Here is a 16100-nt window from a genome sequence, read left to right as displayed (position 1 = left end):
ACCATGGCACTAGAAACGGTGGGTAAGGGGGCACTACTGAGCTCAGTTTTAAGTTGTTTGCATTTATGCAAAAAAAAAAAAAAAAAACCCCAACCTTCACAACTTCTCTAAAACCTTTGATAAAAGACTCTTTCATCAGTAAAAGCCTTAAATGAATAGAGTTTTGGTAGTTTTTTTTTAAGTACTCCAATATGAATTCATATTTGAGTGGACCCCAGGGTGGTAATAAGGGACAGTCACTTTCTCCCTTATTTAAAGGGAGAAACCAGCAGTGGGGCAGGAATTCGACACCCAAGTATCTCAAAAAATTTGAGAAACCTTTGGGTGGACCATGGGCTTTCCACAGAATGTTGTGACTTTGTTAAATTAACATTTGTTCATTAGAGACACAAAAGAAGGGAAAGTGAAATAGAGAAATTTATTGCTTACAGGTTCCTGGAGGAAGTACATGGCATCCTTACAAGGACCACGTGGTTGAGGTCAAGGCAAGGTACAGGCTGAAAGGGCATTCCGGGGTGTTCTTTTTTCTCCTCATTTTCTACTCCTTTGTCTTTCTGCTACATTTTTCTGGGATGTTTTCTCAATTTTATCTCCCAGCTCATCTATTGAGTTTTTTGTCTCTGATCTCATGTTTTCATTTTCAAGAAATCTTTTTGTTTTCACTCTGAATATCCCTCCCCACACCTTTTTTTTTTTTTTTTTTTTTGGTACATCACCCTATTCTAGACTTTTTAATGCACTGTCTTCTCTTACCTCCATGAAGGCAGTGAGGTTATTGTGTTGACGTTTTCTTGTCCCTGCATCATTTCTGCCTCTTCTAGGCTGTTCTCATGTCCCATTTCTTTGGTTAGGTCTCTACCACATTATATAGGTTTTCCTCAGATCTCAGGTCATTGTCTACACTTCGACATAAGAAGTCACCAAGAAATGCGTGCTGTGACAAACCTGCTACACACAAGGAGTCACCTGAGTCGCGGCATAACTCCATTTCTGTTTAGATGCTTCCATAACTTACACAGCATTTCTAGGCATCCATGCCTCAGAAATCCACAGATCACAGAGTTGTTGACCAGAAGCAAACCTAGGCAACCCCGCACAGCCTACTAAAAGCATTCCAAGGAAAGTCTCCTGCTGGCAAATACCATTAGTTTGTTTGCTAGAAGTTCTGTCATTAACATGTTTAAAAAGGGATTTGACTGATCACCTTCTTTCTTCCCTGGTTGTGTCTCCCAAGTAATAAAGAGGCTGAATTATAGGCCTATTGCTTAGCCCATTATTCACTGTGTTTACAGTGTGCTGTGGCCTCTCATTGAATCACAGCAAGAACTCTGTGGGGCTGCAGTTATTATCCCTGTTTAATAAACAAGGATGTGAGGCTCAGCACTTAAATTGTTTCCCCAAGGTCGTGACATCTGGTGCAATCAGGAGGGCCTCCAATGGCTAAGCTCACATGCTCCTCCCCATTGTCCTCCCACTGATAAGGTCCCCTAGCCAAACAACCCTTCTTATCAGGGGCACCAGGCACCCTTTCTGGTTTTTTCTGCATAGCAGGTTTCTGTTCCCCACCAGCCTGAGGAATTATTCAAACAAGAAAATCTCATCCTCCCACGGGAACCGGAGGTCACCTGACCTTCTTGTTACTGTAAAGCCTACGTTCCATAGCCCCTGTTCCCTCTATTCCCAAGTTCAACCCCTGCGTGGCCCTGCAGGACAGGCCCTCCTCCCCTAGGCTGGGAGTACCCGTGTCTATTACACTGCTGTGGGTCCCAACTGCCTAGTGTTGGGTGTCATGTATTCAGCCATCCTCGTGACCCTAGGGAGAAAAAAATTTAAAAATTAGAGAATGATTCCAGGAGATGTAGCAAGTTAAAAGCAGACAAGAGGCACAGCTCCTGGGTGAGTCAGTCTCTTGCAGCTGTCTTCCTGCCCATCTTTTCCATTCTCAGCAATAATCAGGCTTTAAAAGGTCTCTCAAGGAGAAGTCTCACTCCTTGGGTTACCAGCAAGCTGCCAGAAGAGAAGCAGCCAAGTAAATTCATGTACACTTAGGTGTGAATGATTGTCAGGCCTGGCTGCGTTTAACACACTAGAGTATTTGCATCTCTTAAAGCAAAATTGTATTTTACAAAGGAATTAATCCCCTGTAGTAGGAGTCTTGTAGTTGACATTTGCATAGGAAGGAGGCGATAGGTTTTCTGTACACCTCAAAAATGATGGGAGCTGAAAAAACGAAGCCTGTACGACGTCAGGTATGGGTCCCAATCTCCGTTCTTACCTTAAAAAGAAAATAGACAATCTTTCAATGTTCTGTACCCTAGGTCATTCTCACGGGGACAACCATCTGTGCTTTTTTAGCACCAGACGTTCAATCTGCCTTATTTAAGTGTGAGCCCTTTTAGGGCAGACTGTAGCCTCTCTGGGGTCTGGAACCAGGGCAGGCGCGCTGTGGGCACTCCGTAGCTATTTGTCGACCAATACGTGAAGATGGAAGGGATTTGTAAACTGTAGAGTGCCTCTAGTGTCCCAGTTATAACGGTACTCATCTCTATACTCCTCCTGTGAAGAAGGCAAACCCTCCTTCTTTCTCGACATGGTGCTGATGCTGGGAGACAGGACGGGGCGAGATGGAAGATGGAATCAGTCCCTGGCAGGGACCCCCACAGCAGAATTCAGTGGGACGCCTCTTTAGAATGTAGTGTCCCAGCCCAGACAGAAAGCATGCGAATCTCAGGCCCTCTCCAGGCCAAGGAGCCCCAGTTTGGGAGGTGGGGTGAAGGTGCCACCCCCACCGACGCTCTTGGTGTTCTTGTAGAAATGCTACCCCATCCCTGGAAAAGTCGGGAAGGAGACGTCCCGAAGATGCCCCTACCTGAATGACTGCCAAGCTACGCTTTAAGGGAAGAAGGGTCTCGCCGTTCCGTGCATTTCACTTCTTAGAGTGAGGTTGGCGAGCTCGATTCTTCTTTTTCAGAACAATGTTCCTCCTCTACAGGAGGACGCCAGCTGGAAAGTGAAGAGGCAAACGACAGCGTTAGGCATCCGTTTTTTAACGGTCCTCCGGGAAGAGATCGGCCTCTTAGCCTGCGTCACCCTTTCGTCCAGAGTCCCCCAGGCCGGCGAGGGTTCTCTGAAGCCTCTGCTCTCCTCGCCTGTCCGCGCCCTCGCCTCCGCCCCGGCGGCGCCCTAGGAGCTCGCTGTCCGACGCAGCCTCTCTTGGCACAGAGGCCTCCAGGTGCCCAGCACGAAGGCGGAGCCCGGCTACAGCCGCCTCCCCGGCGCCACGGACAAGACCCCCGGGAGCTCGGGGCCCCAAGGCTGCGGCTCCGGCGTCCCCAGCCTCCCCGGCAGTCCGCGCTCCTCCCTCTCGGCGCGCCGGGCGCGAAGCCTGCGACGCGCGAGCAGAGCGAAGCGCGCAGAGCCGAGTGGCGCACGCTGGGCAGTGGCACGGGCAGCCCCGATCGCGGCCAGCGCCCTCACTCGGGCCCGCCAGCCCGTGGACGCCCGGACCATGGCTGCCGAGGGACCCGGCCCCCGCGCCCGGCTCTGGACGGCGGCTCTGCTCCTGCTCGGTCTGCCGCGCCTCTCCGTGCGGGCGGATGGTGAGTGTCCGCGGAGCGCCCGGGAGGTGGCGGGGACCGGAATGGTGCCTGGGGTCTGGGCAGGGAAAGCGAAGCTCGCTGTGGTGCCCATTCGGACGAGCCCGGAAAACCGCAAGCCTGGGAGGGAAGGGGGCGAGCGGCGGTCCTGCAACCCCGCGTCCTGTCCCGGCCCACGGAGTTTCAGCTCGCCCAAACGCCCGCTTGTGCCCCTGAACACTTCCTCCACACACCGGAGGAAGCCAGAGTGTTGGTCTTGCAGTCCCGCCGCTAGCTTTCCCAAGATCTCCAAGAAAGGTCTTCACAATGAAATCACGTCTGGGGGGCCGTAGAACCTCCAGTGCAGAGAGGGACTTTTCCACGACTATCAAACGCGCCCCCGATGGCAAGGCCAGTGATCAGAAGATTCCGTCGGCCTGTTGGCTTGGTCCGGGAAGATGGGAAAGATGAGTGGGAATCAATTAGGCAAATGGGAGAGGAGAGCGTCCTGGGTAGAGGGAACAGCACATGCAAAGGCCCTGTGCTGTGAGTGGCAGGGAAAATGTGATAAATGATAGCCTGGCTGGACCCAGAGTGCACGGTGAACATGCTGTCCGCCATGAGGCTAGAGATACCGGGAAGGAACAGATTATTGCAGGTGTGGAGAATTGGCACACCCCTTTTGGTTTGTTTTCTGGACCGAATTCAGCTTTCAGTGCTTCCCTTGATTCAAAGGATCATAGCTTTATATCCGTTGAATTTCGAAAAACTCGTTCAGCTGTGTTTTGATTTTGGAACAAAACCTGGTTGATGTGGGGCAGGAGGAACGGAAAGGAAAGAAACCAGCAGTTCTCACATCCAGGAGGGGTTTCTAGTAAACCCAGGCTCAAGGCAAATTAGATTGATGAAGGAGAACAATCCTTGGCTGATTTAGGATGCACGGTATGTTTTCTAACGTCTTTGCTATTTAGCAAACAACGTTGCAAGAAACTAGAGGACTTGATGAAAAGAAACCCGGTGGTTAGGGAAGGGGAAAGCAAGCGAAACCTCCGGATACCATCTTAGAATTTTTGGTGTTCTTTGTCCTAAGTGCTAGCTTGAAGAACTCTTTGTTTGTAATTAAAAATGAATGTCTTATTCCTCCCTGTCCCAGAGAAAGGGCTAGAAAACATGTTTAACTTCAAAAGCTCTTCGTGATCACTGTCAATTTTTAGCTGAGGCATAACTCATGTAAAACTTACCATTTTAAAAGGTACAATTTGGTGGGTTTTTTAGCGTATTTATTATGTTGTGCAACCATCGCCACCAATTTCTACAAAATTACTGTCATCCAAAAAGAAATCCCGTAACTGTTAGCAGTCAATCCACTGTTAATTCTTGTCATTTTTTTTTTGCCTGACATTGAGTCATAAAAATTAACTGATTTTAAAGAATGCAAGTAGCTAGTATTAACCGTTCAACAATGTATACTATTGTACCAATTTTTATTCTTTTTAAAGAAACATTTCTGCAACCCAGGCGGCTTTAGAGCATCACTCCGTTGTAACTGCTTAGGTGCAATGCCAGTGGGAATGCGTCAGTATTTTGTGCCTGTGTGGTTGGATGTGGACCATAGAAAACTGAAGGCAGAAATAGCACCGGACAAGGAGGTAGTGAGGACAGTAGCTGAGCATGTTTCCATGTTACCACCTGCCAGAAATGCCTTTCTTTCTCCCTTCTCCCACCTTTCCTTCTCCCCTCCTCCCTAGAGGAGGGTTACAGCTACACTCGCTTTCAAGAAACTCCATTTGCTGAGCTCCAAGATTTACGATAGAGCCATCGAAGAATTATAACCTATGTTATGAAAAGATTCCTTACTATATATATGCTTAACCATCGCCACTTTCCACATTTAGCTCTGTGCAACAGTAATGGAAGGAAGAAGAAGAACTGTTCAGTTAAACTGTGATGTGTTACAGACATTGGAAGAGAATCAGTTATTAAAAACTCCATGGACATATTTAAAAAATAAGTCGTGAGACAAATTCAAATGAAAAACATTTAGTTTACACTTGACTAATTAGATATGCATCTCATGCATAAAAGAGACCAGCCACTGCACTTCTAAAAAACTTTTGAAAGTGAAAATTTTTCATATTAACTGAATGCAAATGGGGTAGTGATTACTTGGGAAGACATGCATTAATCCAACAGGTAATTTGTTGAGTATCTACTATGTGCTAGGTACCACCCTTGCTGGTGAAGATAGAATGGTGAGGAGAAATAGGTCCCGCTCTCAGGGAGCTTCAAATCTAGTGGGAGAGAGAGTCATTAAGCAAGTAATTGTATGAGTGAAAGGTGGCATTGCAAGTTTGATACATGGTGAGATTAAAGGACGGAGGTACTATGAGGGCGTGTACCAGGAGATTTTAACTTGGTGTAAGAGAATCTGAGAGATGAGTAAGATTAACTCAACAAAAAGCAGGAAGAAAGAGTGTTTGAGCAGTGAATAGCATGTGCAAGAGGGACTGTGAGTGGCAGCGAAAATGGGACATGTGATAAGGGACAGAATGGCTAGAGCCAAGAGTCCAAGGTGAAAGCGGTCCATGATGATGCCAGGAAAACTGATGTGAGTGCAATGATGTGGGGCCTCATAGGCCAAGTTTTGTTTTAATTCAAGCAAGGCCAGAAGGTCATCAAATGGTCTTCAGTAGTAGAGTGACTGATTAGATTGGCGTTTTGAAAAGATCACCCTGATTTTGATGTAGGGAGAACGGATGGGACCAGAACAAGATTGGATATAGAAAGACATATAGGATGCTATTTCAGTTGTCCATCCAGGTGGGAGAGGATTGGGATGGAGAGGTGGATGCGTGAATGGAAAGGGTCTGGACTGAAGAGAACAATGTGAGCCCTTGTGGAAGGATGGTCTTCAAACCCGTGTGTGAGGATGGAATCCTAGGGAAGGGTTTTAGTGAGAAGAGATGACTTAGAACTGAGCCTGGAGTGAGGGGAACAGACGGTTATTGATTCTATCTTCCTGAAATATGTTGGCCTGTAATTTTTATTTCTTGTAATATTTTTGTCAGGTATTGGCATCAGGGTTATAATGGGATTTCTTTTTAGATTTTATTTATTTATTTTCAGAGAAAGGGAAGGGAAGGAGAAAGAGAGGAAGAGAAACACGATGTGTGGGAGAAGCATCAATCGGTTGCCTCTCATGCGTCCCTAGCTGGGGGCCTGGCCCGCAACCTGGGCACATGTCCTGACTGGGAATCGAACCGGCAACCTTACCAGTCCTCAGTCCACTGAGCCACACAAGCCAGGGCTATATGGTTTCTAAAATAAATTTGAAAGTTATTCCCTCCTCTCGTCACTAAAAGGGTTTCTGTAAAGTGAGGTTTTTTGTTTGTTGGTTGGTTGGTTTTTTAATGTTTGGTAGTGAGATCACGTGTGTTTGGAGTTTTTCTTATGGGAAGATGTTAAACGATTAATTTAATTTCATTAGTAGATAAAGGAATATTCAGATTTTCTTATTCATTTTGTGTCGGGTTTGCTAAGTTTGATTTTTTAAGAAACTTGTCCAGTTCATCTCAACGGTCAAATGTACTATCATACATTACATAATAATCTCTTATTTTCTTGTTGGTGTCCATGGAACCTGTAATGATGTCCCCTTTCATTCTGGATACTGGTAATTTGTATCTTATCTTTTTTGTCCTGATCAATCTTGCTAAGGGTTTATCGACTTTATCGTTCTTTAGAAAGAAGTAACTTTTGGCTTTATTTTCTCTATTAAACATCTGCTTTCCATTTCGTTGGTTTCTGCTCTATCTTTATTAATTCTTTCTTCTAATTCTTTAGAAGCTTTAATTTTAGGTTCTTTTTCCTATGTTTGTGAGATAGAAATTGAAATAATTATCAACCATTTTCCTTCTGTAATATGAGCATTGGAGGCTATACATTTCCCTTCAGTCCAACTTCAGTTTCTCCACAAGGTTTTGTCAATTAAGTAAAAATGTTGTATTTCACTTGTGGTTTCACCTTTGAACCCATGGTTTATTTAGAAGTATATTTGTCATTTCCAACCAGCTGAGCCACCTAGCCAGGGCCCGGGCTTTCACTTTTGTCCCCCTTGCGTTGGGGCTTGACCATCAAAACCTCAGTTTAACTTCATCACAGTTGTTTCCAGATCGGTAAACGCTGTGAATACAAAATGGCCTTGGGGGGGGCGGTGCTCACTTCTCCAGGCAGGGCCACCAGGTTCAGTGATTCCGGCTGTGCACTGCACCGTCGTACCAAGTCTGGGGGAGCACCAGTCACCCGCAGATATGTTTAGTGTGAAAAAAGGTTGCATTTTTATAACTTTTGGTTCCAAAGCTGGGGGGTTATTATGTTTATTATAATAATTTTGTAGTAGATGATGGGTAAGTGTCTTATTCTAATAAAATCAATAGAGTGTGATAATTTTGCTGACAGGTGGAAGTGATGTGTCTCATTCTAACAGGTTTTTTTCCTCTCCCGCCTTTACCTTAAACTTCACAGGGCCACCCACGGTATTGCTTCATCCCCCCGGGAGGTTCCTGGGTACCACAGTGTTCCCCTCTGCATCACGGTTTTCTTGCCTAAAGCTTCCTTGGCTTTTAGTGTCAGCTTTCACCTCTGCCTGAATCCATGTTCTCATTTCACCTATCTGCACACGTGTCCAAGGCCTACTACGCGTCCACATATATTAACGTGCTACAGGGAGGGTGCACCAGCCTTGGCCCCCTGCTGTCGTGTCTGGTTGGGGAAATGAAGCGAACTCATTGTGGGAGGGGCCTGATGATGCTTTGAGACAGTGGGGCAGAGAGAAAGGAATCAACCTGTTAGGTATGCGGTCACCCCAGAGCTGGGGCCGGGGAAAGAAGGCAAAGCTGAAGCCTGAATCGGTACCTTGGACACCAAGGGACCCAACACAGGGAAACGTCGGACACTGAGCTTTGCCACATGGTGTCTGTAAAACACCTTTTTAAACGGAATGTTTGAAGGCCTTGTCCAGATAAACATGCCAGAGCAGATGATCAGTGTTTGTAAAGAAAATAAGAATAAAAACATGGGCTGAAACACGAGAGTGAACGTCCACACCTAGTCCCAGGGACGAGTGCCAGGGGCTAGTTGCCACACGGGGTCTCCCGGCAAGTAGGTGTCTGCCAGAGGGTGAATCAGACTCTGCTGACAGTCCGTTCCCAGGGATCCTGCAGTCAGCCTGTGTCCGTGCTTGTCCCCACACAGGGAAGCTCTTTTCGCTGGAGTCTCAGAATGGCTCTCGGGGGCTGGAACTGGAGGAGGCTCGGCTTTCCTGCAGGAACAGGGGCGCTCACCTGGCGTCTGCGGAGGAGCTGCAAAGGGTGGTCCAGGACTGCACCTTCGCCGTGTGCACCACGGGCTGGCTGGCAGACGGCACCCTGGGGTAAGTCGGGAGAGCCGGGCTAGCTGCCCTTCCCACTCACCCGGTCGCCCCACCAGGGCTTCTATGGGGGCTAAGTAATTGTTTCACTGAGGAGCCAGGATAGGCCGAATGCAGGGGGCAGGGGCTTCCTGTGCATTCTTGTTCTAAGTTCTCATGTAAAAACATTTTTCTGGAGTTCTGTCTGTGTATTACCCCCAGGCTTGGTGACTTGGAATTTCCTTATTAAATTACAAAAATAAGACGTGTAAAAACTTCAAATAATATAGATGTGCATAAAGTACCAAGTGAGTTTCTCTCTTCTTCTCCACATCAGAGATAATGACTGAACTGTTTGGTATGTATTCCTTACCTGTTTTTCCTGTGCATATGCCTCTGCATGCATAGGGGTAGGAAGATGGTGTATGGAGGTTTGAAAATGCAGCCAGAAATTCTTTCACACTGCTTCCATTTGAATCGGGCACAGGGTAGTTAGGATTGCCTCAACCAATAGAGTACAGCAGGAGGAATACTATGTGTCTTTTGAGATTGGTCAGAAAAATCCATGCCCGGGTTTCTGAGCGCACTGTCTCCTGAGAGGCCACGTGAGAAGCCCGGCTGTCCTGAGATGGCCGTGCTTGAGGAAGCCCGGACCAGATGGAGGTACCCCAACTGATCCTTTCCCCAGTAGCCCCAACCCGAGTCCCGGCCAGCAGCCATCATTACCTGCCAACAGCCAACATTACCTGCCCAGCAGTGCGAGTGAAGATGCCTCCGGGTGATTCCAGCAGTCGGCTGTGGAGTTGTCGCCCACCTACGAGTCTCCCCAAGACAAAGCTCAGGGCCCTAGACATTACAGAGCAGAGACAAGCCTCTTCCACTGGGCCCTGTCTGAGTTCCCGACCCATGGAATCCTTGTGGAGAAGTGGTTCCTGTGGCCAGCTAGGAGAACACTTCCCACGAGTGCTGCGACTGCTTCCTTAGGCTCAGACGAGGCGGCAGCCACTCCACTGAGACAGGAACGGGCTCCGAGAACTCCTGGGGTAGTTAATGACCCTCCAGGTGTCTGGCTGGCAGAGGGCCGTGGAGAGCACACACCACCATGGGGACTCATGTCTCCAGGGTGCCACAGGTGAAGCGGCAGTTGAGAAAAGAGGACAACTGAGGCCCCATCCAAAGCTTGTCAGTGAATCTGGAGCTATGGTTCTCTAGCCTTACATTTTTTACATCCAGATTCCTAAGCAGACAAAATATGTCCCGTGCATGCACGTTTCCATTAGGTAGCCAAGTATGGGCATTTTTCATACGTCTGTTCCCTTCGCTGCATCAGAGAACCAGGCTCTCCAGAGATTCTGAAGAGCTAGCTCGGAGCCAGGCTTAGGTCTCCCGGGCATTACAGATCGGGACTGAGTCGTCGGAAAGGTCCATTGTCTCTCGGTGTGCTGCGCAGTGTTAAGACAACTCAGTGGATCTCTACATTGCTACAATGATAATTCTTTGTAAAGCAAACATACTTACTTGATATATTTACTACACAACATATTACAAATAGGTTTTCCATTTTAATATTACTGGAACCAAGAAGGATCTAATCATCAGTATGTACATACCTTTCACTGTGGATTTTTCCATCACAGCCATCCTCCCTCCCCACCAAAAACCAATTATTCAATGCACAGTGCGTCTTGCCGTTGAAAGAATATGGGCATAGTAGATATGGAGGTCTAGAGTGGTCAATACAGAATTTGGGGCCACTTGCCTCCTGGGAGACTTTGCAGATTCCATGACAGGTGGCCAAAAGGCTGATTAGCAATTTCGATAGTGTTGTAGTACCAGGAGAACAGAGATTTGAGTCAGGTTTTGTGAAGGCGGGGGCCTGAGGAGTGCTTTTGCTTTGGGTTGGGACACTGCAAGGCTGTAAGGAAGCTGCCAGCAGTACACAGGCCCGCAGAGGACCTGCAGCATAGCTTCGATCAGGGGTGTCCAACCTTGTGGCGTCTCTGGGCCACACTGGAAGAAGAAGAGTTGTCTTGGGCCACACATTAAATACACAAATACTAACAAAAATGATGAGCAAAAAAAAGATTTTAAGTAAATTTATGATTTCATGTTGGGCCGCATGCGGCCCGCAGGCCAAGGGTTGCATATCCCTTAATCCATGAACTTGGATCAAGATGATACTGGAGTTCCAGTGCCCCAGATCGCTAGCAGAACTGATTTTAAAAATCATCTCTAGAGGGGGATAACACTGTCTTAGGCAACTGATTTCCACATTTAATTTTAGCAAGTGTAGGGTTTGTCATACAATATGAAATAACCGGTCACATGAGAAGCTAAGGCAACAAGAACCAAAATAGCCAATAGAAACTCTAGAGAACAGCATTGGTAGGTGCAGACTTTAAAATAACTCTTTATAATGTTTAGAGATACAGAAGTAAGAAGAATTTTGGCAGAAAACTATAAAAATAACCAAATGGAAACTCTAGAAATGAAAAATACAATAACCGAAATTAAGAACTTCAGAGATAGATCTAACAGCTGATTAAAAAGAGTTGAAGAGAAAATTAGTGAACTGGAAGGCATTTCAGAGGAAGATATTCAGACTAAAGAACAGAAGGAAAAAGAGTGAAAAATTTAGAAGAGTAAAAGGCAAAGAAGATGCATGTGATTGGAATTCCAAAAGGAGAAGAGAAGGGAAATGGAGCAGAAGCAATAGGAGACTCACCCACAACTGAAGGAAAACAACCAGGCACCAACTCATGAGGCCCTGCAGAACCCAAGGAGGACAAGCAAAAAGACATTTGCAACTTGGCACATCATGGCCAAACTGATCAGGGTCAAATATGAAGAAAAAATATGAAAAGTAATAAGAAAAAAGTACCTTAAAGGAGCAACAATAAAAGGCCAAAGACAATTGAATGATACCTTCAAAGTGCTAAAAAAATAAAAATTGCTGCCATTCTAGAGTTCTATGCTCAGTGAGGATATTCTCCAAGAATAAAGATAAAGACATTTCCAGACATACAAAAGATGAGCAAATTCATTACATCATACTTTCACTAAAGGAAACATGAAAGGCAGGAGGAAAATAGTTACAGGCAGAAGGCTGCAGATGCAGAAAAGGATGAATGGAAAGAGTAAACGGGGGATAACCCTAAATTACGTAATTCCGTAAAGCACTGGTGATGATACTAGACACTAAAAAACGTCCTATCAGTCAGGAAGTATTTTAAGTATGTGAATACGTAGTGTTTTCATTATTTCAAGTTGTGTCATTGGGCAAGAAGGTAAAAGCGATATTAAATTTTAGTGAGTTGAGGAAACGTTATAACCTCTGGGGTAACCACGAAAAGAATACTAAAAGGATATATAACTTCCAAATCAATACAGAGGCAGGGAGAATGCCAAGAAAAGAAATTAAAACAAAATAGGGGAAAGAAAAGAGAGGAAGAAAGGAAGAAAGAGTGGGTAGAACTAATAGAAAAATGGCAGATTTAAATTCAAAGCAACATGTGATTAAATTAAGTAGATGAGTTGCTCCAATTAGAAAACAAAGATTATCAGGTGAATTTTTAAAAACTTCTAGTATTTGCTATTTATGAAAGATATCCCTAAATAAATCATGGGACAAAAATAAATTATGATGGAAACTAGCATATAAGTAGAACAGAATGCTATTAAAAATATATCATCCCCAAACCCATGGGTGCTACTAAAGGTATACCTAGAGGGAAATGCAAGGGATTAAGTGCTTGTGTTTGAAGAGGAAAAAGGCTTAAGATTCATGAACTAACAATTCATCTTAAGAAATATGAAAAAGGACAGCAAAACAAGCCCCTGCAAAAGCAGAAGAGCAGAATTTTATGAAATAAAAAGCAAACATATACTAGACGACATTCACAATGCATTTATTGCCTCTGAAACTTGAATTCATACCTATGACCTCAACTTGAGCACCCCTACGTCTTCCTAATTTTAGACCTTTGTTGGGGAGAGTGTTTCCATACTGATGCTTGCAGCCCAAGTTCCTGAGTCAGAGAAATCTCTGCTGATTCTAAGCTGACAGCAGAAAAGAATGTCCTTTCCTGTTTTTGGTTCGTGCGCCCAGCCCAGTGTCCTCTTTGTCTCTTTTAGGACAACTGTGTGTAGCAAGGGGAGTGGTGAACAGCAAATCATGAGAGCTGTCGACGTGAGAATTGAGAGCAACCCAGCTCCTGGGGGCACCTACAGTGCCCTCTGTATGAAGGATGAAGGTCAGTGCCAGAGCCATTGGAAAGGTCCCGGAGTGTGTGCTTGTGGGGGTTGCCATCTTAGGTCGTGTTCTCTAGAAGCAGACCTTCAGGTGAGGATTCAGTGAACACGGTGTGTCAGGTGACTCCCTAGGAAAGGCCAGCAGGACAGTAGGGCAGTGGACAGAGGAAGGAAGCAGACTGAGCAATGGGGAAACACTAAGCAGAGTCCACAGTGGCAATGAGGCGGGGGGGGGGGGGGGGGGCGGGCGGGGGAGTAACTTTGGCTGCATTCCGCAGGGGATCTCTGGAGACAGTGTAGGTGACCGTAGTTTTCTGGATCAGGTATGAGGGAGCACCTGTCAGTCATTGGTTAAAGGCTGCTTCAGGGAGATGTAAATTCCTGTTTGTAATGTGGGCAGGCAAAGGGTTCCAGTAGCCTGAGAGCCAAACTCCAACTAAGATACACAGGCGCCCACCAGGAGCCCCTGTACATGGGCATGGGAAAGGTATCTCGGGAATATGGGCAACCCCTGACCGCACCTGCTACAGCCACTGATACAACTTACCCTTCTGTCTCTCTTCATGGGTCCCAGCACAATGTAAAGAAAGAAAACCCTTTCCCCCAAAATGTATAAGATTTAGGAAATTGATCCTAGGAAGGAAAATTCAGCTTCCTCCTGGGATACCAACTGAGTGAGAGAAAGCCGTAAAGGAGCCCCCGGGGCAGCATGTCCTGTGCCCTGAAGTAAGTCCACCTTCATTATCAGAAACACAAGTTGTTCAAGGGGAACGCTCATGCAGATGGAGAGAAAGCCAGCTGCTTACCCATCAGTCATAGACACCAGCCCAGGTACTGCTTCGCTGCACACCGGTCTCATCGGGGAAGTTTTAAGAAATACCGATGCCTGGGTGCCAGCCCTGGAGAATCTGTTCTGGACAGTGGGGATTTTTTTTTAGCTCCCTGGTGATTTTAACATACAGCCCAGTTTGAGAGCTACTTCTCTAAAGCAGAGTTCCCCAAATCTCTCTGATGATAAGCAATACCAGATGAACTTGTTAGAAACACAGACCCTCAGGCTGCATCCCAGAGGCACCAAATTCTAATCTCCAGGGAAGGGGTCAGGGGAGTGAATAAGTCTCGGAGCCACAGTGGGGCCACAGGCCCTGGCTGGGGCTTATCAGATGCTCATTAGTGGTAGGCTTCTCTGCTGCTAGGGGGTCTTCCTCTAGGAAGGGTGCTGCCGGTTGCTGATTGCTTAGAGGAGTGTTGGGAGTCTCCTGATACCATCTGTCAATCAAGTGAGTAAAATATGTGGCCTTGTTCTGGAAAGGCCTGGGGAGAACAATATCCGTGGGTTTTTAAAAATATTTATTTATTTTTAGAGAGAGCGGGATGGGAGAAAGAGAGGGAGAGAAACATCGACTGGTTGCCTCCCACACACCCCAACAAACGAGGCATGTGCCCCGGCTGGGAATCGAACCAGCAACCTTTCAGTCTGCAGGCTGAATCCACTGAGCTACACCACTCAGGGCCGTGGTTTGTTTTTTAAAAACATATAAGTAAAATAAATGGTTCCCTGAATCCCAAACATTGGCAAAGGTTCAGATCCCCAAGGGAGACGAACAGAGCCAGAAGAAAAACAGCGTAACCTGCATTCTTCAGTGATCTCAAATGAGTACACAGGGCTTCTGAGTCTTCTCTCTTTCCCCTGATAAATAAGAGGTTTCAGTTAGCTTTTGCCGTGTAACATATCATCCCAAAGGCAGAGGCTTATTTAGTTCATTCATTTTTTTTTTCACCAGCAATTTGTATTCTTCTGCTGGTCTCAGTTGGGCTCATCCATGAGTCTATAGTCAGTTGCTAGGTAGGTGGCCTTACACTTGGAGTGGGCTGGCTGTTGGCTGAGGTGCTGGGCGTGACTGAACTGTGTGTTTCTCATCATCCCATCATCCAATAGGATAGCCTGGGCTTTCTACCTCACGGGCCTTTAAATAGGTTGTGTGTATGCACCGGTGTGCCCCCTTTTCCCAGAGTTCCAGTGCAAGGAGCCAGAGGTAGAAAACATCCAAGGTCAAAGCCACGACGGTGACCCCCAAATCGAGCAGTTGCCAAGCTGATGTAACGTGCCTCCCGATGTGCTGCATTCAGAGAAATGCAGCTTCAGTTCAGCAGTATTTCTGGCCAAATGTATGATTGTGAGGAAATATCAGCCAAACTCAAATTAAGAACATCCTATAAAGTGACTGGCCTATCCTCTTTTAAAAAATGTGTAAGGACAAGAAAGACAAAGAAAGATTAAATAACTGTTCTAGATTAAAATAGAATATAAAGACAACAATGAAATGAAATGTGTGATTCTGGATTATATCCTGGACCAGGAGAAAGTAGCTCTAATCGATGAAATATGAACACGGATTATGAATTAGGTAATAGTATTGTATCAATGCTTACATTTTCCTGGTTTTTGTAACTGTATTGCAGTTATATAGGCGAATATCCTTGTTCTTGGAAATACATTCTGAGGTTTTTAGGGACAGAGGGATGTCATATCTACAACATACTCTCATATGACTCAGAAAAGAATGACAGGTATAGATGCACATGTATACATATTCACACACATATATGCTCTCTCTGTCGGTACCAACATTTGAACATAGCTATACCTCTCTATCTATTGAGAACAATGGTAAAGCAGACGGGGCGAAATAAAGCACATCGGTGAATCTGGGTAGAGGGTTTTATGGGAGCTCCTTATTCTTATACTTTCTCTGTAACTTTGAAATTCTATAAAAACAAGAAACTTCAAAAAAGTAAAACAATCTACATACTCTTTCCAAAAAAAAAAAAAAAGCAACAATAACAACAACAGGGAAAAAGGCCCC

The 16100-nt window shown here is 45.8% G+C and overlaps 1 protein-coding gene across 1 annotated transcript in view; it reads left to right on the top strand.

Annotated features, from left to right (window-relative positions):
* The first annotated feature begins 3508 nt into the window (after positions 1–3508).
* Positions 3509–16100, top strand: part of SUSD5 (sushi domain containing 5) — a 31824-nt gene continuing 19232 nt past the window's right edge. The window contains exons 1-3 of the mRNA XM_024565657.3: positions 3509–3599; positions 8829–9006; positions 13117–13235. Coding sequence (XP_024421425.2) covers positions 3509–3599; positions 8829–9006; positions 13117–13235 — 388 coding nt within the window. The remainder of the gene's footprint in view (positions 3600–8828; positions 9007–13116; positions 13236–16100) is intronic.

The sequence above is a fragment of the Desmodus rotundus genome, chromosome 8 (assembly GCF_022682495.2).
Source record: "Desmodus rotundus isolate HL8 chromosome 8, HLdesRot8A.1, whole genome shotgun sequence".
NCBI lineage: Eukaryota > Metazoa > Chordata > Mammalia > Chiroptera > Phyllostomidae > Desmodus > Desmodus rotundus.
This window is presented reverse-complemented; position numbering and strand designations above follow the sequence as displayed.